Below are 23,534 nucleotides of genomic sequence, written 5' to 3'. Positions count from 1 at the left end.
TTTGTAACATTTTAGGCACTGAAAGTATTTCATTTTTTTATTATTTGACAAAGTTGCAAAATGAAAAGTGAAAAGGTATCTAAATTATGTGGCAGAAATCGCATTTTATCATGCCTACATCTGGACAGTTCAACCGTGTCACTTCCCTTAGATCATTTACATTTAACTGCAAATTCAGTCATCATCTACCCACCCTTGGTGTTTCTTGTGTAACAAAACATTTCAGAGCTGCTTTTTTTTGCATTCAACAAAATGCATAATAATCACTATAGCTGTCAAGTTCTGCTTGTATTGTAAAAAGTTATGTTCAAATTCAAAGGTGGTTCTCCTTTCACACTGAACAAAAACTACACTATTATTAGTTTGCTTTAAAAAGTTTTGTTTGATAAACAGATTCAAGTTGTATAATTCACTAACATTCTTGACTTTAGATATCTTTTCTTTAGTTCATCCTTTAATAAGCAAATTCTTATTTTTATTTCAAATTCTTATTGATTGAGTTAATCCAGTTTATAAAACACGTCATAGCTTCTCAATTTCAACTCACCAACCCAAGAAATGATCAGAGGGGACAATTATTACTACTCAGTTTCAATCTGATTATAAACAAAGTCATGACATAAGACTTTTTAATGACATCTTTATAGTTTTTAAATATTTCATAGGTTTTTTTTTTTAGCTTGAAAGCTCCAGTCCCAATTCATTGTACATGCATGAAAAAGAGCAACTAGCTTTTTTTTTTCTTCTTTAATTTCCCCTTTTGTGTTTCTCGGAAGTAAGTAAGTTGTACGAGGTCATAATACCATGAGACTGAGTAAATTGTTTTTTTTTTTAAATGAACTAGTCCTTCAACTTTTGGTAGGTAGACTTCACCCCAAATGCACCCAAATCTACGCCCATGTCTCAGAAGCATGCATTATCTGTTGTTCTGGGTCTTCTCCTATATCTCTTCCTTCATCTTTCTCATGTTATCCTCCAGAATTCCTTTTCTTTTTTATAACGTCTTTTTTTTCATTCTTCCAGTATTTTCGGTTTATCTTCCTTCCTTGTTCCTTATGCTTGTTTTGCTCAGTTCTGTGTATTAGATTAAGTATGCGAGTATGAATGAGAGTGTGTGAGAGGTGTGAACTTCATTGTGGTGTCAGCGTGAGCTTCTGTATTTGCATGCATTTGTGTAGCTGAGACATACAAAGTTAAGGCAACTCTGGAGGTCATATGTAAAGCCGCTTCGCCTGGCATGCTTCACTTGATGCACGCAATGTTTGCACGTATGTCAAGTTCTGTGAAACACATTTTATACATTCTTTCTGTTTCCGGGGCAAAAAGCAACTGGAGTTAAATATAAAACATTATGCATACAGATAAAATGATAATTTTGATAATACACTACTAGTCAAAAGTTTTTGAACAGTAAGATTTATAATGTTTATATATAGAAAGTTCAGTAGAACAGCATTTATCTGAAATAGAAATCTTTGACTCGATGACTTTATCATCACTTTTGATCAATTTAAAGCATTCTTCCTAAATAAAACCATTAATTTCTAAGCTTTGGAATGGTAAAGTGTATAATGCAAAAAAACAAAACAAAAGCTTTTTATTTCAGATAAATGCTGATCTTTGGATCTTACTATTCATCAAACAATCCTGAAAAAATGTTCTTAACTGTTTTAAATATTGATAATATTAATAATAATATTAATAAATGTTTCTTGAGCAGCAAATCAGCATATAAGAATGATTTCGGAAGGATCGTGTAACACTGAAGACTGGAGTAATGATGCTGAAAATGTAGCTTTGAAATCACAGGAATAAATTACATTTTAAAATATATTCAAATAGAAAACACTTATTTTAAATAGTAAAAACATTTCTAAATTTTACAGTTTTTTCTGTATTTTGGATCAAATAAATGCAGGCTTGGTGAGCAGAAAAAATAAATAACTTGAAAAATCATACTGTTAAAAAACTTTTGACTGGTAGTGTACAAACCAAATAATACAAATAAGACAAAAAACAACAACAACACTAAATTAATAAAATATAAAATATACATTTTTAACCAAATAAAGGATAAAGAAATATTTAAAATGCTACAATTTAGGCATCGTAACATTATAATGTACAGTATGAAATATAAATAAAGATTACATTTATTATTTGTTATTAAATTATGAGTGTTTTTTTAAGGATTAATTATATGTGAATGTTAGATGAAGGCAACCTAATGTTAAAATAGGTTAAGCACAACTGAATTGAATTGAATTGAATTGAATCAATCAAATAAACAAACTAACTTTTAATATTGGCTAATTGTGCATCCCCAGTGTTATTTTCATATTATTTATATATTATTATAGTATTTATTTAGATTTAGAATTCACTTTTCAGTTTTTATTTTAATTGTAAGTTTAAGGGTTTAGTATTTTTTTCCCCGAAATATTTCTATTTATCTATTTTTTAGTTTTAGTTTTAGTTTTAGTTTTATTGATTATGGTACTTCAGCTTATTCAGTTAGATCCCAAGGCAATATATCCATTTTTTATTTTATTTTATTTTATTTTATTTTATTTTATAATGAAAAAAAAATGATATAGTTCTAAATGTAATTAACAATTAACAATAACACTGATCCCTTAAATAAGAAGAATCTCTAAAATTCATAAAATATATATTCCACATTAAACGTAATAGCTAAGTTTTTGTTGTCTGTTTTAAATTCTGTTTTAAATATTCACATGCCATTGGTTCTCCTTTTCTGTTTATAGTCTTTTGTAATAGTTGTGTGTGGGTTCTGGGTTTCTCTTGAGTAGTGAAGCTGCCCACTGTTCTTGACAAAAAGCCTGCAGGTCCAGTAAGTTCGTTGGTTTCCCAGCATGCTCTGCACATTTGATTTCTTCCCCACAGTGGCTTTATGATTTTGAGATTCAGCGTTGGCACTTAGGACAATTGAGGAACTCATACACAACAGTTACAAAAGGCTACAAGCAGTCACTGATTCTCAAGGAGACGCCGCATGATACCAAGAACCAGACGAATAAGATTTTGAAAACGATCATTTGTGTAAATGAAACTATTTTCTTAAGTAAGTGCCCTCTTGCTTCTCACTTCTTGATTCATTTAGACTAGGACGCGATGGAAGTGTCTAATAAAGTAGGTTTAACCTGATTTGTGAACAGTTTCAGTTTTGGACAGGTGTTTCAGACAGGTTTATTAAAAGAACCAAGTCATAAGAACCAAAAAGAGTGGAATTATTCAGACATCACGACTTTAGGGCACTAATAAATAAAAACAAATGTATTTCTTAAAAAAAAAAAAAAAAAAAGTGAATTTCTGCCACCATTTACTCACTCAAGTTTTTCCGAACCTTTTAGAGTTTCTTTATTGTACTGAACATAAAAGATGATATTTTGATGAACTGTTGACGGTAGCCATTGACTTACATAGAATGTACTAAGGAAGTCAATGGCTACCGTCAGCTGTTTGGTTACCAACATTCTTCAAAATATCCTCCTTTGTGTTCAGCTGAAAGTAATTCTTACAGGTTTGGAACTTGACAATTTTCATTTTTGCGTGAACTCTGAGCTCTGAGGTTTTATTTTCTTTTAAAAATACAACTGTTATTTGGCATAAACTAAGGAGAAGTTTGAAGACTAAACACCGCCATAGGCTTACAGTAGCATGCCAGATTAACCATATGGGCAATTGGGCACCTGCCCATATGGGCATCATGCAAGGTAGTATAAATATTTTGTGCAATGGCCAAAGGCAGCCAAAAGCAAAGAAAGAGGAATACTTGGAAACTAAGTTTCTGGGAAATTTTTGTAGATCTTTTGTAGATCATTACAAACTTAAAAAATAACAATCATATATACAGTACTTGTATGTGCATAGAAAAATGTATTTAAAAAGTAAATAAGCTTGATTTTACTTGTTTTTAGGAAATGAGGAAAGAGAGGGTTTTTTTCCATGTACCAATAGAAATTAAAGGAATAGTTCACCCAAAAATGAAAATTCTTTTATTAATTACTTACCCTCATATCATTTCAAACCCATAAGACCTTTGTTCATCTTCGTAACACAATTTTAGATATTTTTGATATCCGTTTTATTTGATATTTGTGTTCCAAAGAATGAACAAAGGCCTTACAGGTTTGGAACGACATGACAGAATTTTAATTTTCGGATGAACCATTCCTTTTAAAGGAGAAGTCCACACAGGCTCTCGGATGCACGTCCACAGGTCGTTCTTAAACGATTCGTTCACTTGGGGAGTGATTCGTTCAGTCGCGCATTCGCAACATCCTATTAGGTTCTGTACTGGAATTAGTTCACCTGTTTCGAGTCTTCGAGTTTTTCGAGTCATTCATTCATCTTATGGGGCTGTCACGTGATGCTGATTTTGCTAAAATGAATGAAATGACTCAAAGAAAGATTCGTTCATTTTTCTGACCGAGACTCAGAGGTCAGAGTCGGTAAAATGACCCGACCTTCCCATCACTACTACGAATCACGTCTAAGTTCATGTCTGTGTACTCCGGCTAAAAAAGGTAGAGTATGTCAAAAAACTCCATGTTATTTTCTCCTACAACTTCAGAATCGTCCGACATGTTGTACCTTTTTGTTTGTAAACAGCATTTTACTTACTTGCACTTTCTTAGTCTTTGCGCGTTCCCTTTGTAAACACTGGGTCTGTGGTTCCGCCTACGTTCGGCGTGACCTTTCGACATGACTCAATAGTACGTAGTGTCGTGAACGTGTATGTCAGAACCTGCTACACGACCTTTTGTGCTTAAAAAGTATACACATTTTTATTTTCCGAAAAACACGACTGATCGTTTCGCTAGAAACCAAAGACTCTTCTTCCTCGGCTGGGATTGTTTAGAGCCCTTTGAAGCTAATTTCTTTATGACTGAAGACAGAAAGACATGAATATCTTGGATGACAAAGGGGTGAGTAAATTATTTGTGAATTGTTGTTCTGGAAGTGGACTTCTTTAAGGCATGCTCACACCAGAATCGATAACTATCAAAATATAACTATAATGATAATTATATTAGCAGATAATAGCGCTATGTTTATTATAAGTGTGCGCTGCAGTTCTTTCATTTGCTGCTTTAAAACAGAATGATTCTGATTGGTTGTCAATGTTTTATCATTCATCAAAAGGAAAAAATTGTTCTGAAAGTGATTGCCATGATGTCGTTCTTGTGTGTCATTATTAATACAGTTGTGGTATAAAAGAAAAATTCTGTCATTAATTACTCATTGCTAAGACCTTCATCTTCGGAACACAAATTAAGATATTTTTGATGAAATCTGAGAGCTTTCTGATGTTACATAGACAGCAACTCAACTGACACGTTTAAGGCTTAGAAAGGTAGTAAAGACATCAATAAAATAGTCCATGTGACTTCAGTGGCTCAACCTTATTTTTGTGCAAGGAAAACAAAAATAACGACTTTATTCAACAATTTCTTACAACACGCATGCATTGTGGTGCTCTCATGATTGAGCGTCAAAGACTGCCAAAGACTAAGAAATTTTTGAATGAAGTTTTGTTTTCTTTGCATATAAAAAGTATTCTTGTAGCTTCATAACATTAAGGTTGAGCCACTGATGTCACATGGACTATTTTAACTATATCCTTACTACCTTTCTGGGCCTTAAACGTGTAAGTTGTGTTGCTGTCTATGGAGGGTCAGAAAGCTCTTGGATTTCATCAAAAATATCTTAATTTGTGTTCCGAATTTGAACGAAGGTCTTACATGTTTGGAACAACATGAGGGTGAGTAATTAATAACAAAAAAAAGAATTTTCATTTTTTGATGAACTATCTCTTTAAGTGTAAATTTACAAATGGTATATGAATAGTACTTGTTTTATGTATGAATTCAATCAATTATTCATTCATTCATTAAGGTTAATAGCTGTTAAACCTGAAAGAAGCTACTAAATACACACGCGCACACACTGAAGCACACACGGAATAAAAAAGGCCCAAGGTTAATCGCATAAATATGTGTTGAATTTCATTGTCATGAGCTAATGTGATGAAATGATCCCGTTCCACTGAAGAGTGTCGAACACACGGCCTGAGTAGAGTGCTTAGACGCTGGGGGGTTGTTGGCATGGCAACGGCCGCACACTCCCGTTCTAGCGCTACTTAAGCGATTAGCGTACACACTTGTGCTGCAGAGATTACACGCTGAGACGCAGCGGCATTCTGCCACAAGCACTCATTCACACACACAATCAAACTCAACTTTTGCTTATTGTAGCTATTTGAGCTGAATTACATTAGTGTTGGTCTTTATACGACAACTTTACGGTCAATACTGTGGTGGTTCACACGATTTTATAGACACTTCTGTGACGGTTTTATATAGTGATAGATAGAATATGTTGTTTTTTGACTTAATACTGTGGTTTGACACTACTTAATATATTTATATGGTCAGATTTGATTATCAAATCCAATGTAAGGTCAAAAGGACGGCTTGTTTGTGTTTAAATGAAATCAAACTCATTGTTATGTCTGCAATCCAAAATTAAAGTTTAGATATTAAATACAATATTAAATGTAATAAATAGGATAAATATATTATTAAACCCTAAACATACTTTGACAGCAAAAACATTAAATAAACAACAAATTCAATAGGTTTATTAGTTTATTCAATACAAGTCAATTTTAAGTGTATTTAAAAATAAAATAAAAATGTACACACACACACACACACACACACACACACACACACACACACACACACACAATAAGAGTAAATAAGAGTAATGAAATTTTACTCTTAATAATAGTTGTTATTTCCATTGGAATTATCCTAAAAACACAAACCATTCAAATATCCTTGAGTTAACCTGATTAAGCAATGACCTTTTTGCTGTTAAAAATAGTATGCTGGATGTACTAGCAGTTGGCAGGCAAACAGGAAATCGTGTTATCCTCTTCAGAGACACAGGTTGCTTCTGCTGTACCAGTGAGTCAGTATCGCGCCGCTGCTCTTCCTTTAACACACAGCGTTTTGTTCCCCTTCCTCTCTTGAATAATTGCTTTGATTACACGAGCGAGAGAAACTCTTTTTAAATCTGGCTCCGCTGTTTACAGAAGAGTTGTTGGAAGATATGCAAATCTGCTTTGGCAAAATGAATATTTGCATAGAGACTCCCTAGTGTCGAAAAGAGGAAACACAAAGCGGCTCGTGTGTCTCTTTGAGTTGCTGGAAATTATGCATTTATTTATTTGATCTGTACAAGTCTGTGCAGCCCAATGAAACAAAAGAAGTGCCACAATGGACTTTACAATATTTACATCTACAAAATAAATATTTGCAAAATCTCTTGTATAGCCATAATCACAATCCCATAAGAAATGAAAATAACAAATGAGATCTTGTTCATATCTTCTACAAAGCACTATTAAATTGAGCAAATGTCAGACGCTTTTCTTAAAAAAAAAAAAAAACCCTGTAGTCTCACTCTAATTAATGTCTCAAACTATGGCCGCATTTGTAACAGTGTATGGCCAGTGTAACAAAGTCTGTAATTAAATGTAGGAATGGGTTTTGACCCACCTGATCTCATGACGAAAATATACCTGTGGGAACTTTTACGCAAGATGTGAAATATGTACCAATAAGTACATATCACTGCAGTTTCCAACAGAAATGAATAGTAGAGACAGTAAAAAAGCAAGCACTTGTAATCATTTTCATGCACAGTTATGTTTACAGCTCCATATGTTTTGCTTTCCGGACATAACAAGCTTGCTTGGTAGCTCAGCCTGCACGAAATTGTACTTACACGATAAAAGAGCTGAAAGATGAGTGCTAAACAAGCTAAAATGGCATGCTTGCAATTGTTTTTAAGTCACATTCCCTTTTGCTCATACTATCAGTAGGTTTAGGTGTAGTGTAGATGGTACGTTATTTTAAAATGTCACGAAGCATTTGAGTTATAGCGCCACTCACATTTCAAACAAGAACCGTGGTGACAAGTACAAAACCAACGTCACATAAAATGTACATTCATCTGTTTCGTGAACACACTTTTAGCATTTTGCATCGAATGTGTAACAAAACGTACATGCCGGTACTTAATCCGCGGATTGCGAAAAAGTTTCCACAGGTACGTTTTCGTCTTGAGATCAGATTGATTTTGACACAAATTTCATGATTAAGTTAAATTCGATATTTGAAAAAAAAACTCTCAACTACACTGTAAAAAAATAAAAAACACAATTTGTTGAGTCAACTTAAAATAATTTGTTACCCTGCTGCCTTAAAATTTTAAGTTCAGTCAACTAAAATAAGTTTAGTCAACTTGAAATGTTAAGTTGTACTAAGTAACAACTTACATATTTGTGTTTGCTAAACTTAACAGATGGGTAAGTAACCCAGCTGCCTTCAAATTTTAAGTTGATTCAACTCAAATATCTAAGTTGTCACTTAGTATAATTTAACATTTCAAGCTGAATAAACTTTTGAGTTGACTAAACTTAAAATGTTAAGGCAGCCAGGTTACAAATTATTTTAAGTTGACTCAACAAATTGTTTTATACAGTGTAATGCTGTAAAATATACATGAGAGTCAGTTGGTATACTACATCGCTATACTCACTGATTTGTATACAAACACTCAAAATCACACTCAATGAAGTTTTTATAATAATAAAGTTACAATTGTGTAATTATATTTCTACTCCAATTTGTTTTTTTGAAATATAAACATTTAAAGGACTGTCAGAAAATTGGACTGATTCAAACAAATTAAACATTGAAGAACAGTGAAAACTATAATGATTATGTTATATTGTTCATATATTTAGCAAAAAAAAGTATTGAGTAACAAGTTTTCTAAGGTAAATGTGACGTTACGTGACATTGTTTACAAGCTGTTATATTGATGTCTGCACAGTTGAAACACTAATTGAGCAATTACGAGACGAATACGAAAAATAAGTTGCACTCTTTGTTTTAACATACATTTGGATGCTTATCCATGTTTATTTTGTGCTGTAACTGGTATTAAAGCAGAGGAGATGATCAGTCACTCCACATTAAACAACGGCAAAACAGCATTTATTGTTTGAATATTGTAATACAATGGACAGAATTTGAAATCTAAAACTTTGTTTCATATCAAAAGTAACAAAGCACAAAGCTTATTGCGATTTTTTTTTGGATGGGAGGTGCGCTACAATGTTCAGTTCAATAACTTGATTAACATCAAGAAATCATTTTTTTTTTTTTACTCAACCTCAGAAATCAGAAATCTTAGTATAAACAAACTAATTATTTTAGAAGAAACATTTTAAAGCATAATATATTTACCACAAGATATATTTTAAAAAGTAAATCACAGTTGTTATAGTGGCTGTTGTTGTAGTTAGTAGACAGTTAGTAGACAACCAGTGTGCTAGTCAAAAGAGAAAATAATAGAGGCAGAAATATGTTTAAATGAAAACGGAAAGAGAACTACAGTTATGACTGAGCTTCTGTTATTCAAAAAAACAGTGTGATGCCAAATTTACAGTGTATCTGTAAAAATAGCTCATCTATTCCTGTCTGTAAAACATCAAGCGGAAAGACAATGACAAAGAAGGCATTTTCAAAAACACCACATAAAATCCAGTTTACTCATTGTTTGTTCACTCCAATTTAACCACAAATCTTAGTCCCTTTAATTAAAACATAATAATAACTAATAATAACTTCCTCTGACTCTAAAAAGACTAAACAAACCCCACTAAATATTCTGTTTAACTTGAAAAAAGTTGCACTACGAAAGTAAAATGTGTTGCAAACACCACATCTACCAATGGAATAAGCTGAAATAATGTATATGTAATAAACATGTAATAAATGTATAATAACACATGAAAAATTTCTGAAAATCTTATGCAATGTTGCTTTTCTGGTCAAAGTTATCTAGTTTTAGGGACTGGTGGTATTTATTGGAAACAAGTCAAATATATTGATTTATGTTTTGCTGTTTACTTCTAAAAATTTGTAGTAATTCTTTTGTTTATATACAAGTAAAATATCTCTTTAAGATAAAAGATGATTTTTTGTTAAAGGAGAAGTCCACTTCCAGAACAACAATTCACAAATAATTTACTCGCCCCCTTGTCATCCAAGATGTTCATGTCTTTCTGTCTTCAGTCGTAAAGAAATTATGGTTTTTGAGGAAAACATTTCAGGATTTTTCTCCATATAATGGACTTCATTGGTGCCCCGAATTTGAACTTCCAAAATGTATTTTTAAATGCAGCTTCAAAGGGCTCTAAACGATCCCAGCCGAGGAAGAAGGGTCTTATCCAGTGAAACAAACTGTCATTTTTTAAAGCTTTTTAAGCACAAAAGCTTGTGTAGCACAGGCTCTGAGATGCGCGTCCACGATGCTACGAATTAGTAATGAGTCATTCTTGAACGATTCTTTCATTTTAAACGAATCTTCAATATGACTCGGGATGAACGAGTGAGTCATTCAGTTTCGCATGCGCAACATCCTGTTAGGTCCTGGAATTAGTTCACCTGTTTCGAGTTGTCAGGTTTTTCGAGTCGTTCGTTCATCTTATGGGGCTGTCACGTGATGAACGAACGACTCAACCCCGAAAACTTGTCAGATAAGAGGTGAGGTGAGCTAATCATAGATTAAAGACCCAGGTAAACAATGAATTAATCTTTTCTGCTTCTTATAGCATTATAGTTTTGTTTTGTTTGTAATGTGATCAACGTTTGTGTATAAGCAGTAGGTGTGTTAAGGAAATGAAACACGTAACATTTTAATAATATTTTGCTGAAATGAACGAAATGACTCGAAAAAAGATTTGTTCATTTTGCTGAATGAGACTCAAAGGTCTGAGTCGGTAAAATGATCCGAACTTCCCATCACTACTACGAATCATGTCTAAATTCATCATCTTTGTACTGAGTATGGCGAAAAACTCCATCTTATTTTCTCCTACAACTTAAGAGGAGGACATCGTTGTACCTTTTTGTTTGTAAACAGCGTTTACAAACTTACTTGCACCTTCTTAGTTTTTGCGAGTTTGCTTTGTAAACACTGGGTCTGTAGTTCCGCCTACGTTCTGCGTGACCTTTCGACGGGATTCAATAGTACGTAGCGTCATAAACACGCATCCCAGAACCTGTGCTACACAAGCTTTTGTGCTTAAAAAGTATAAAAAATTATTTTCCAAAAAAAATGACCGGTAGTTTCGTTAGATAAGACCCTTCTTCCTCGGCTGGGATCATTTAGAGCCCTTTGAAGCTGCATTTAAACTACATTTCAAAATTGGGGCACCAATGAAGTCCATTATATGGTGAAAAATCCTAAAATGCTTTACTCAAAAAACAATTTCTTCAAGACTGAAGACAGAAAGACATGAACATCTTGGATGACAAGGGGGTGAGTAAATTATTTGTGAATTGTTGTTCTGGAAGTTCATCAGTAGGATTATTGGCCATAAATAATAAAAAAAATAAAACGTTTTTTTTTTTATTAAATATAAATATATTAAATGTTGTTTTCATTTGGCAGGCGGCATTGTGTATTATTAATATTATTGGGTTTAACTGAGATCTTTTTTGGCTTGGTCTTGCATATTGCTATATCAAAAACTAGTATTGAATTTACTTTGAGCCTTTACATACAAAAAAAAAAACAATTGTTGGCCCTACCCTGTCTCTCTTTCTTTCTGTTTGTCTGTCTCTCTCACTCTGTGTCTTTGTTTACTCAAATCCTCCGTCAGGGCAGAGATCACACCCTCGTGAGTGGTATCATGTGTTATTGAGTGAAGCAGTCGTGACGTAACAGGGCAGAGACAGCATTTGACTCTCAGAGTCAAGCTAACAGTCAACAACCACGCTGGCCGCCTATAAGAACTTCAGCAATGTGAATTCTGCTGATGCTAACGTACAGTTTTGTGCGAACGGTGCACAACGTCATGATTAATGTGCTGTTGTTCTTCTGTAACATGTAACTAAGTAGCACTTTCCTCTGTGGAGATACTGTGTACAATTATGCAGAAAGCAGGATGTTTGGGCCTGTTTAAACACTGAAATGCTAGAACTGATTTCTTGTTATACATTCATAATGCATATATGAATATTTTATGTGGCTGACACCATGGGAAGACGTTTGAGAGAGGAAGTCTTTTAAATGGCATATTTGTAAATCTGTGGATGTTAGAGTGCATGTGTACTGATGTTGATAAACCAAATTGACTGTTTGGGTGAACTATACATTTGAATGTGTCCTGTTAAATTGTTTTCTGAGCAAAAAAGTACTGTCTATAATACATTTTTACCAGGATTTACAGACAAAAAAATGTAACAATAATTGTTGTCAGGAATATTTTGAACATGAATCATTAGATGACTGTAAAAGACATTAGTTCCAGTCACAACAGTGTCGGAGTGTCTTTGAATTGAAATTTATATTGTGCAAAATTCATTATGTGTGTCAATATCACAATAGAGTGCCTTTCAAGCTTTACAATATTGAAAACATTTGGTCTTAATTTCCCATTCGCTTTGTCGTGTCATAAATAGTAGACACTCAAGTACTATAAAAACATATTAGCTGAGCTCCCACACATTTTTTTTAGATAATTATGGGCCATTATTTGAAGCATAAAAACTAAAATATGTCCACCCTGTCATGGACATATATATTACTGTTGAATACATTTTCATTGCAATATTAAGATGCAAATGATATTTTCTGAAAGGTATGATGTCCCCTTCCTGAACAGGATTATTTGGATTTTATGTAAATCATGTGTTTAAAAAAAAAAAAAAAAAAAAAAAAAAACTCATACAATTTGCACATGTATTTTTTCTTATTTGGAGAAAACTGATATTTGGATGCTTTTTTTGTTTGCATGTTATTGCCCCCACACCTAGCTATTAAACACACTGTATTATACAGATATGATTCAATTATTATTTAAAATGATATTTTAAAATATCAAGATGACAGGGTGGACCGGCACATGACGGGGTGGACACATAAAGCAGAACACACAAAGCATGACAAAATTAGTAACAAAACATTTATTCAACGTTGAAAAAATAATATAATAATATAACTCATTTTAGTGTTTTTTGCTGTATTAATTACAAATGAATGCTATGTTCACCCTGTCATGTGTATGGCCACATTTTGGAACAACGACGGGGTGGACAGGTTAGACATTTTGAGCTTCAATTAGCATATTAGCTTACAACAAACTGTGACTAGCTAAATAGTTAGTCTGGTTGTTGAAGAGAATTTGATACATTTAAACTTACATATCTTGAAAATACCGTATTCTAATCACTTCCGGTATATTTTATGCCGACAGGGTGGACGTTAAAGGAGACGTCCAATTCCAAAACAAAGATTCACATATAATGTACTCACCCCCTTGTCATCCAAGATGTTCATGTCTGTCTGTCTTCAGTCGTAAAGAAATTATGTTTTTTCAGGAAAAAAAAAAAAAAAAAGCATTTTTCTCCATATAATGGACTGCTATGGTGCCCCGATTTTGAACTTCCAAAATGGAGTTTAAATGCGGCTTCAAACAATCCCAAATGCGGCTGTAAATGATCCCAGCTGAGGAAGAAGGGTCTTATCTAGCAAAACAATCAGTTGTTTTCATAAAAATAATACAATTTATATACTTTTTAATGTCAAACGCTCGTCTTGTCTTACTCTGCCTGGACTCTTTTTGTTCCGGTTCATGACAGTTAGGGTATGTCAAAAAACTCCCATCTCATGTTCTCCCTCAACTTCGAAATCGTCCTATCTCACTATTTTACCTTTTTTGTTAAGGTTGTTTGATCTTCTTTGCATGTTCACTTTGCAAAGACTAGGTTGGTAGTTCAGCAGCGAAGTAGGATGATTTTGAAATGATTTTTGAAGTTGAGGGAGAAAATACGATTGGAGTTTTTCAACATACTCTAACTGACTTGAGTCAGAATACACAGAGTTCAACAAGAGCAAGGCAGGAGGAGCGTTTGAGAATAAAAAGTATTTAAATTGTATTTTTTAATGAAAATAACCGATTGTTTCTCTAGATAAGACTCTTATTCCTCGGCTGGGATTGTTTACAACCACATTTGGGATCGTTTGAAGCCGCATTTAAACTGCATTTGGAAGTTCAAAATCAAGGCACCATATCAGTCCATTATATGAAGAAAAATGCTGAAATGTTTTCCTCAAAAAAACACAATTTCTTTACGACTGAAGAAAGAAAGACATGAACATGACAAGGGGGTGAGTACATTATATGTGAATTTTTGAGAACGCCATCATTAAAATCCATCCCACATGACGAATGCGCTAATAGATTAAGCTCCATGCTCGTGCATATGAACAGGCAGCATCTGGGGTGGTGGAGTGGACAGAGCGGGCGTGGGCGCATCAGGCGCAATCATCAAACATATTTCAAAGGAAGCGGGCGCCCTGACCACATCGCTGTCTTTACTGGGTGTGTTTAGGGAATATTTGCATTTATTCACATGCGATTTGATTAGCTACTGCTGGACTGTCATGATTTTGACTACTACAGGATACTACTGTATGATGATAGGCTACGCAAAGCCGACTGATAAAGAAGTGGGTATATGCAGTATACTTGGGTATACCCCTGCATTACACCACTGCATGTTAATTAAACTCCATTTTGTGTTTTCACTAGTTATTCGCGCCTGCTGCACTCCTGAAACACAGCAAAGTAAACAAAGCATCTGAACGTGTCTGCTGCTCAGATACACCTAACCCTACCCGATACTTTATTCAAACTTTGATTATTTCCTTCATTTTTATTTTTATTGAAAACAAATGCCTTTCCGATGTAAAATGAGATGTGAAAAGGCAGAACAACAATTTCGGCAATAGGCCGAACTCGGGTCGTTTGCGTCAAAAAACATTAATTACTTGCTTTACCACTTACGCCACTGGAAATGTGTTTACAGTGCCGTCACTCAAGTGGCCACGCCCTAAATTATGCAGAACATTAAGGCTTAATGTAATTTAAACAGATTAGTTATAAAAAAATTCACCCCCCTCACGTCTGACATGAAGGGCAAAATTAGCTATATAGACCAAAACCACTTTTTGTACCAGGCTGTAAACATTTTTTCTGCTGTAAAGTTGGTCATTTTAACATGGGGAGTCTATGGAATCGACTCCCTTTTGCAGCCAGTATCTACACCGCAAAAAATAAAAAAACACAATTTAAGTTCAGTCAACAAAAATAAGTTTAGTCAACTCGAAATGTTAAGCTGTACTAAGTAACAACTTAGATATTTGTGTCTGCTAAACTTAACAGATGGGTAAGTAACCCAGCTGCCTTCAAATTTTAAGTTGATTCAACTCAAATATCTAAGTTGTCACTTAGTATAATTTAACATTTCAAGTTGAATAAACTTTTGAGTTGACTGAACTTAAAATTTTAAGGCAGCCATGTTACAAATTATTTGAAGTTGACTCAACAAATTGTTTTTTACAGTGTAGCGGCCAGTCGATGAATTGCTGTTTTTGTCACTTCCGTGTTGGCTTCAAGAGGGAGGTTGCCGCTTGGCTGTCACGTAAATTTTTTGGGGGGAGAACCCACCCACATTTATTTTGCTTCCGACACCCATGGTGGACAACCATTCACAGAACATGAAAAATCACCTTTTTTATTAAATAAAAATATTGTTTTTATTACCAAATGATCAATACACTCAAACTGAGTAATGTCTTATTTAACAAAATATTAACAGGAGAACAAAATTTTATGATTTGACTATATTCTACGCTCCTTCAAAATGTAATGAGCAGTGCATTGGAAATAGCAAAATAACACGCATCCTCCTACACAAAAATCTAACAAACCCTTTCATAGTCATTTTTCTGTTAAGTTATCATGGCAAATGAGTTATGTCCAGGACACTAAAAGGCACTCTACAGTGATATTGACCCATGCCTCCTTATTTCTTGATCTGTTTCAGCTATTAAAGAGAAGTACAGTGACTGGACTGAGTTTCTCGTCAAAGAGCTCACAGGTTCACGGACGGCGCCGGCAAACCTGCTTGAAGGGGTGAGAATGAAATTTGTGTGTATGTCTACACTTTCATGTTAAATGTGCAATAGTAACTGTTCTTTAGATTAATAATTAACAAACTTGTAAATGCTTAATCAGCCGTGTAAATGCCAAACACTATTTATGTTATCAGCTCATCACCTTAAACAAACACCAGTAGTAGATAAATTTGTGCCAAAATACCATAAATCTGTTTATTAGCACTTTCGGGCAGCAACCCACTAGTTAAAAACCACTGAATCATGGTGAAAGGTAAAATGGAACTGGTCTTTGTCAGGGTAGATGGCATATTTACATGCCATTTATTTTGACATGACTAAACAAATGAATGTAATATATATGTACTGTAAAATATTATGTTACAAAACAACATTTCCCGTCATTGTCTGATAGTGAGACAGTATTAGTTGCGGTAACACTTTAAAATAACTTTCATTAATAAATCATTAACAAACTTTATATAATGTGTATCAGTAGTTAACATATATTCACATAGCTAGAAATATGATAATATGCTTGTTAATGTTTACTAACGTACTTATTAAACATTATCTAATGATAAAATGTAAATTGAAATGCTTATGAAAGTCATTAAACTTTCAGTTCTAATGATCATGCACTTTTTAAAAATCTACAAAAGATTTAAACAGAAATTATACAATGATTACAAATTTATTTGTTAATGTAATTACCTAATGCTCTTTTTTTTACATTTACAAATGTTGCGAAAAAAAATAGCTTAATAATGAATCATTTTAAGCATTTCATAAACTATTCATGTTAACGTATTCATTAACTCATACTCACAGTCTGTAAAGGTCATATATTTGGATATTTTTTTGTGTAGACCTCTACTATTTTCAAAAATCATTTATTAACTATTTGTTCATGTTTCTGAAGTACCGAATCCTACGACTGTTTTAGTGCCACATTTAAAAATAAATAAAATAAAATAAAATAAAATAACAAAGATTAAAAAATTCTCTAAGATTATGAGGTTAAAGTCTTGCAGCAATGAGAATTCAAAATATTTTGAGAAAAGTAAAAATTAGGAGAAGTCAAAATATTTTGAGAATAAAGTCAAAATGTTTAAAGAATATTTTATTCACATAATATTTTGACTTTATTCTTGTAATTTCGACTTTATTCTAAAATTATTTTGACTTTATTCTCATATTTTTTTTTACTTTATTCTCAAAATATTTTTCGACTTTATTCTTGTAATTTCGATTTTATTCTCAAAATATTTTATTCTTGTAATTTATTCTATTATCTCAAATTTATTCTTATAATTTTGATGTTATTCTTAAAATATTTTGTCTTTACTCTCATAATTTCAGTTTTATTCTCAAAATATTTTGACTGTATTCTCAAACTATTTTGACTTTATTCTCATAATTTCAATTTTTTTTCTCAAAATATTTTGACTTTATTCTTGTAATTTTGACTTTATTCTCATAATTTTGACTTTATTCTCAAAATATTTTGACTTTATTCTCAAAATATTTTGACTTTATTCTCATAATTTTGACTTTATTCTCAAAATATTTTGACTTTATTCTCATAATTTAGATTTTATTCTCAAAATATTTTATTCTTGTAATTTCTATTTTATTCTCAAAATATTTCGAATTTATTCTCGCAATTTTGACTTTATTCTTAAAATATTTAGACTTTATTCTCGTATTGCCATGACTTTATTTTCATAATTTTTTTTTTCTCAAAATATTACAACTTTATTCCCGTAATCTTTTTTTTTTTTTTTTACATGCCATTAAAACGGTGTCATACAATCCAAAGTGGAAACCGCTAAATCAATTGTACATTTTTATAAACATTTACCAATCAATATTACCTTTATGATCAGTTATCACAATGGCAAAATTTGTCCCAAATTACCTGAATTAACCCTGTTTTATTTATTAATCATTTATTCATGTTTTTGAAGTACCCATCTAAAATTGAGACTATTCATCTTTTGTAAATGTTTAGATACGTACATTTACTAATCTTTTAGTATCTTTACGTGCAATGGGATTTGGGCTACTGTAACAATGTTTGTGTAGAGGGTGGTTCATTACGTTAAGTAAATTCTTGCTAAAGACAACACGCATTGTAGATGGGTGCAAAACATGCGTTTATTGCCTCAACACCTATATTAAAATGTTATTTTGTATCATTACATATAATATTCCTTAAATCATACATCAACTATTCAACTAAATGCCTTGTACAACATATGTCAAAATTTATGGATTAAAAGTTGAACGACATTTGTGAGCATTTTAATGTACATGAAATAATGATCTGTTAATCATTAGGTAATGCGAATTAGTAAACATTAACAACCACATTATCTTGTGTTTTTAGCTACTTGAATATATATTTTAATGATCTATTAAGCATTATACAATATTTGTTAATGATTTATTATTAATGAAGGTTATTATAAAGTGTTACCTCAGTTCCTTGTTAAATGATTTACTTAAATGATTAATATAATTTCTTTGATGATTAATATAATCTCTTTCTCTTATCTTAGCCATTAAGAGGTAAAAACACAGTGGATCTGATTGTGGTAGGCTGTATTTTGGAGGTGCGTGATGCCGTTGAACCCACTGTGTATTGGGCGGCACGAGTCCAGCGTAATGTCGGTGGACGTTTATGCCTCAGATATGTTGGATTAAATGACCCGGGCTACGACATGTGGATGTTCTACCTTGACACCAGGCTTCGCCCCCTGGGCTGGGCCAAGGAGAATAATCTATCAATGAAACCACCCACAGGTGAGAGTATGAACCTGTATTTGATCAGTCGAAGTGACTCTAAAATATATTAATCCATTGCATAATTAAGTTTAAATAATTAAAATAAATGTAGATTAAATGTTAAATTAAATACTAATCATTCCCAAATTTTTATTCAAAGTTTTGAGCTGAAGCACCACAGTTCATAATTATGCTTTTACATTTTTCTTGAGGCTTCCCCTCCCGTATGCAAATTGTTCCATTGCACAACTGCCAAGTTCTATGTGCAGCCTGCCTGACTTCCACACTCTAATTATCATGGATCTGAATTCACATTTCCCTAAAGGAAACCTTGCAAATAAATTCAAAAAACTTGTTCAGACATGTTCTCTCATTATTTTGCCTTTCTGTCAGATGTGCTTACCTAATGCGTAAGGAATAATTGATGACAACAGTTACATTTTGAAAACTTTGCACACCCACAGTGGTACTGCAATGTTGTGTTTACATCTGAGATGTGCATTCATGTTTATTCAGTGGGCAGCCAGAAACCAGTTATTTAAACGTATTACATGGTTAACACAGGTACATGTTTATCTCAAGACATTTTCAGGTTGTTACTAGTTTAAAAGCATTGTTTTAGAATTTGCATTGATGACTGTTTGTAAGCACTTATTTTGAGAGGAGAGTGTGATCGGGTAAGTGTGATTACCTGCATCTGCTGTGGCGCTTAGCAGTGTTAAGAGGTTGTGATGCCACAAATAGCAAAGCAATTGGTTGAACTACATTTCTCAAAAGCAAGGTGTTAGCATTGCTTTAAAAGTGATGAATGGATGGAAAGAAATACTGGATGGATGGATGGATGGAAGTACAGAAGAATGATTGATGGATGGACAAATAGATAGAAGTAGAGAATGATGGATGGATGGACAAAGGATAGATGGAAGGAAATAAAAAGTGATTGATGGATGGGTGGATGGATGGAAAGAAATACTGGATGGATGGATGGATGGATGGATGGATGAATGGATGGATGGATGAATGCATGGATGGATGGAAGTACAGAATGATGGATGGAAATAAAGAATGATTAATGGATGGACGAATAAATAGATGTAGAGACTGATGGATGGATGGACAGAAGATAGATGGAAGGAAATAAAAAACGATTGATAGATGGATGAACAGAAGAATGATCTATAGTACATGAGGGATGGAACAACAATGACAGACAGTGATAGACAATAATAAAATGATAACATGTTATAGATAGATAAATAATAATATATGGATGCAAATACAGAATGATGGAAGGATGGATAGAAGTACAGAAAGATGATGGATGGAAAAAAATAAAGAAAGATGGATGGATGGATGGATGGATGGATGGAAATGGAAATACAGAATGATGGATGGATGGATGGAAAGAAGTACAGAATGATGGAGAGAAATACAGAATGATAGATGGATGGATGAATGAATGGATGTATGGATGGAAGTACAGATGGATGGACGGATGGATGGATGGATGGATGGTGGATGGATAGATAGATAGAAATACAGAATGATGATGGATGGATGGATGGATGGATGGATGGATGGATGGATGGATGGATGGATGGATGGATGGAAGGAAGGAAGGAAATAAAGAATGTGATGGATAGATGAATAGATAGAAGTACAGAATGATGAATGGATGGACAGAAGTACAGAATGATTGATGGATGGATGGATAGATGATGGATGGAAATACAGAATGATGGTTGGTTGGATGGATGGATGCATGGATGAAGTACAGAATAATGGATTGATGGATGTATGCATGGATGGATGGATGGAAGTACAGAATAAAGGATGGTTGGAAATGCAGAATGATGGAAGGAAGGATAGAAGTACAGAATGATGGATGGATGGACGGATGGATGAGGAATGAATGGATGGATGGAAGGATAGATAGAAATACAGAATGGTGATCGATGGATGGAGGGAAGGAAGGAAGTAAACAATGACTGATGGATAGATGAATAGATAGAAGTACAGAATGATGGTTGGATGGATGAAAGTACAGAATAATGGATTGATGGACGGATGGAAATACAAAATAATGGATGCATGGAAATACAGAATGATGGAAGGAAGGATAGAAGTACACAATGATGGATGGAAAGAAATACAGAATGATGGATGGATGAATGGATGGACTGAAATACAGAATGATGAATGGATGAATGGATGGACTGAAATACAGAATGATGAATGGGTGGAGAGAAGTACAGAAATACAGAATGATGGATGGATGGGTAGAAGTACAGAATGATGGATGGAAAGAAATACAGAATGATGGATAAATGGATGGATGGATGGAAGTACAGCATAACGGATGGATGGAAGGAAAGAAAAAGAATAATTGATGGATGGATGAGAAGAATGATGAATGGAACAACAGAATGACAGACAGTAATAGACAATAATAAAATGATAAAATGTTACAGATAGACAGACAGATCCATCTATCCATCCATCCACATTATGGATGATGGATGAATTGATATCTGCTTGAGTAAATGATAGCTAGTTGAGTAAATTGATGGATGGATGAATAGTTTGGTAAATAAATAGGTGCACAGATTGATGCATAAGCTTGTGTTTCTCTTTCTCTTTCAGATCAGTGTCATTTGAGGAGCAGTTCAGAATGGACTGAAGCTTTAGATGAAGCCACAGCTGAAGCCTTGAAAAGTCCACTTCCACTGGAGGTCTTCAAGGTGTGTGTGTGTCTGTTTTGGGAAAGTTTGTTTTACACAAAGCTCTTGATAACTTTCACAACTGATATCTGTATGTGTGTGTTTCAGGATCATGCTGACCTACACACACACTCCTTCAGGGCAGGAATGAAGCTTGAAATGGTGTCACCCGTGGAACCCTTCCACATCTGCCCTGTGTCTGTAACTAAAGTACGCTGTTTCACACACTCACACACACAGTCGCACACTAGATGAAGGGTTATTATGCCAGAGGTTATAATTACTAGCCACCTACCCTGACATCAGTCTCACACTATGTCTCTCTGTTCTGCAGGTCTATAATGAATACTACTTTCAGATCAGAGTTGATGACCTCACAGTTGAAGCCACGCCCACTTTTGTGGTGTGTCACGCTGAGTCACCGGGCATCCTGCCAGTCCAGTGGTGTTTGAAGAATGGAGTTGGACTGGAGAGGCCACAAGGTGGGTGTGACAGTGTTAATATGGTTTTTGATCTATTAAATTCATATTCACTTAAACGAGTCTTTATCAGTGCCTTTTGCCTCAGTTGATCTTAGTTTTATATTTATTTCAGTGTGCTTTATGGGTGTGGTTTGTATTGCCAAAGCATTTGTACTGCTGCTGAAATGAGTAAAAAAAAAAAATGTGAAAAGTAATAATGGAAAATGCAAATGAAATATTATATATATATATATATATATATATATATATATATATATCTAATGACAGATTACCTATTATTATTTTTTATTATTATATTTATTTTTTATATTTATATAACATTAAATAACATTAAATTTATATAACAATAAAATAAAAAATACAAATCTAATGACAGATTACCTATCATTATATTTATAATATTTTGTATTTCTGTATAACAACAACAAAAAACTATAAATAACAATAATAATAATAATAATAATAAATATTAATATTGATATAGAAATACAAATCTAAATGACAGATTTCCTATCATTATTTTCAATTTTTTAATATTTATATAATTTAAAAATTTCAAGACAAATTACATATTCTAATATTTATTTTTTATATTTATACAACAACAACAACAACAACAACAACTAGAAGAAGAGAAGAAGAAGAACGATATTTTTTTTTTAATATAAAACAACTGTCAAAAAGATTAAAGATGATGTTAGATATTTGTCTTTTCAGTTCAGTGTGCTTTATTGGCACATTGTATTTGCACTTCTACAAATTAAATTAAATTAAATTAAATTAAATACATTCTAAATGGATAAACAAATGGATGAATATTTGGTTGAAGAAATATTTGGATTGAAGAAAAAAGACTGATGTATAGAAAAATTAATGCTGAATAAATAGTAGGCTAAATTGATGGATGGATGGATGGAAGGTTGGATGTGGATGAATAAAAATAAAATAAAATAAAATAAAATAAAATAAAATAAAATAAAATAAAATAAAATAAAATAAAATAAAATAAAATCTAATGACAGATTGCCTATAATAATTATATGTAAAATATTTTACATTTCTATATAACATCAATTATAATAATAATAGTAATAATAATAATAATAATTATAAAAAATAAAATCTAAAATAAATACATATGGATATTAATAAAAAATACAAATCTATTTTGTAGATTAGATTAAAATACAGCACATAATATGCAGTACAATCAAACTATATTTGCTCATAATACTTCTCTTCATTTCTCTCACTCACTCTGTCTCTTTTATCATCTCCATCTCATTTGGTTTTTCTCAATGTCTCATTTTCGGTCAGGTTTTGAGTCACAGGACTTCGACTGGGCGGACTATCTCAAACACACGGGCGCTGAAGCCGCTCCAGACGTGTGTTTCCCAAACGTAAGGCACTTTCTCTCAATGTTTCCCCAGAGCCGCCTCGTCTTCAGATGACCGCGTGTGCGGTTTCA

At 33.0% G+C, this 23,534-nt stretch overlaps 1 protein-coding gene across 2 annotated transcripts in view; it reads left to right on the top strand.

Moving 5' to 3' along the window:
- sfmbt2 (Scm like with four mbt domains 2) overlaps positions 1–23,534 on the top strand; it is a 57,318-nt gene that overhangs the window by 20,771 nt on the left and 13,013 nt on the right. For both annotated transcript variants that reach the window (XM_051107435.1, XM_051107434.1), the window contains 6 exons: positions 16,005–16,093; positions 18,639–18,882; positions 21,508–21,605; positions 21,693–21,794; positions 21,919–22,066; positions 23,384–23,466. In XM_051107435.1, coding sequence (XP_050963392.1) covers positions 16,005–16,093; positions 18,639–18,882; positions 21,508–21,605; positions 21,693–21,794; positions 21,919–22,066; positions 23,384–23,466 — 764 coding nt within the window. The remainder of the gene's footprint in view (positions 1–16,004; positions 16,094–18,638; positions 18,883–21,507; positions 21,606–21,692; positions 21,795–21,918; positions 22,067–23,383; positions 23,467–23,534) is intronic.

The sequence above is a fragment of the Labeo rohita genome, chromosome 4 (assembly GCF_022985175.1).
Source record: "Labeo rohita strain BAU-BD-2019 chromosome 4, IGBB_LRoh.1.0, whole genome shotgun sequence".
Classification (NCBI taxonomy): domain Eukaryota; kingdom Metazoa; phylum Chordata; class Actinopteri; order Cypriniformes; family Cyprinidae; genus Labeo; species Labeo rohita.
This window is presented reverse-complemented; position numbering and strand designations above follow the sequence as displayed.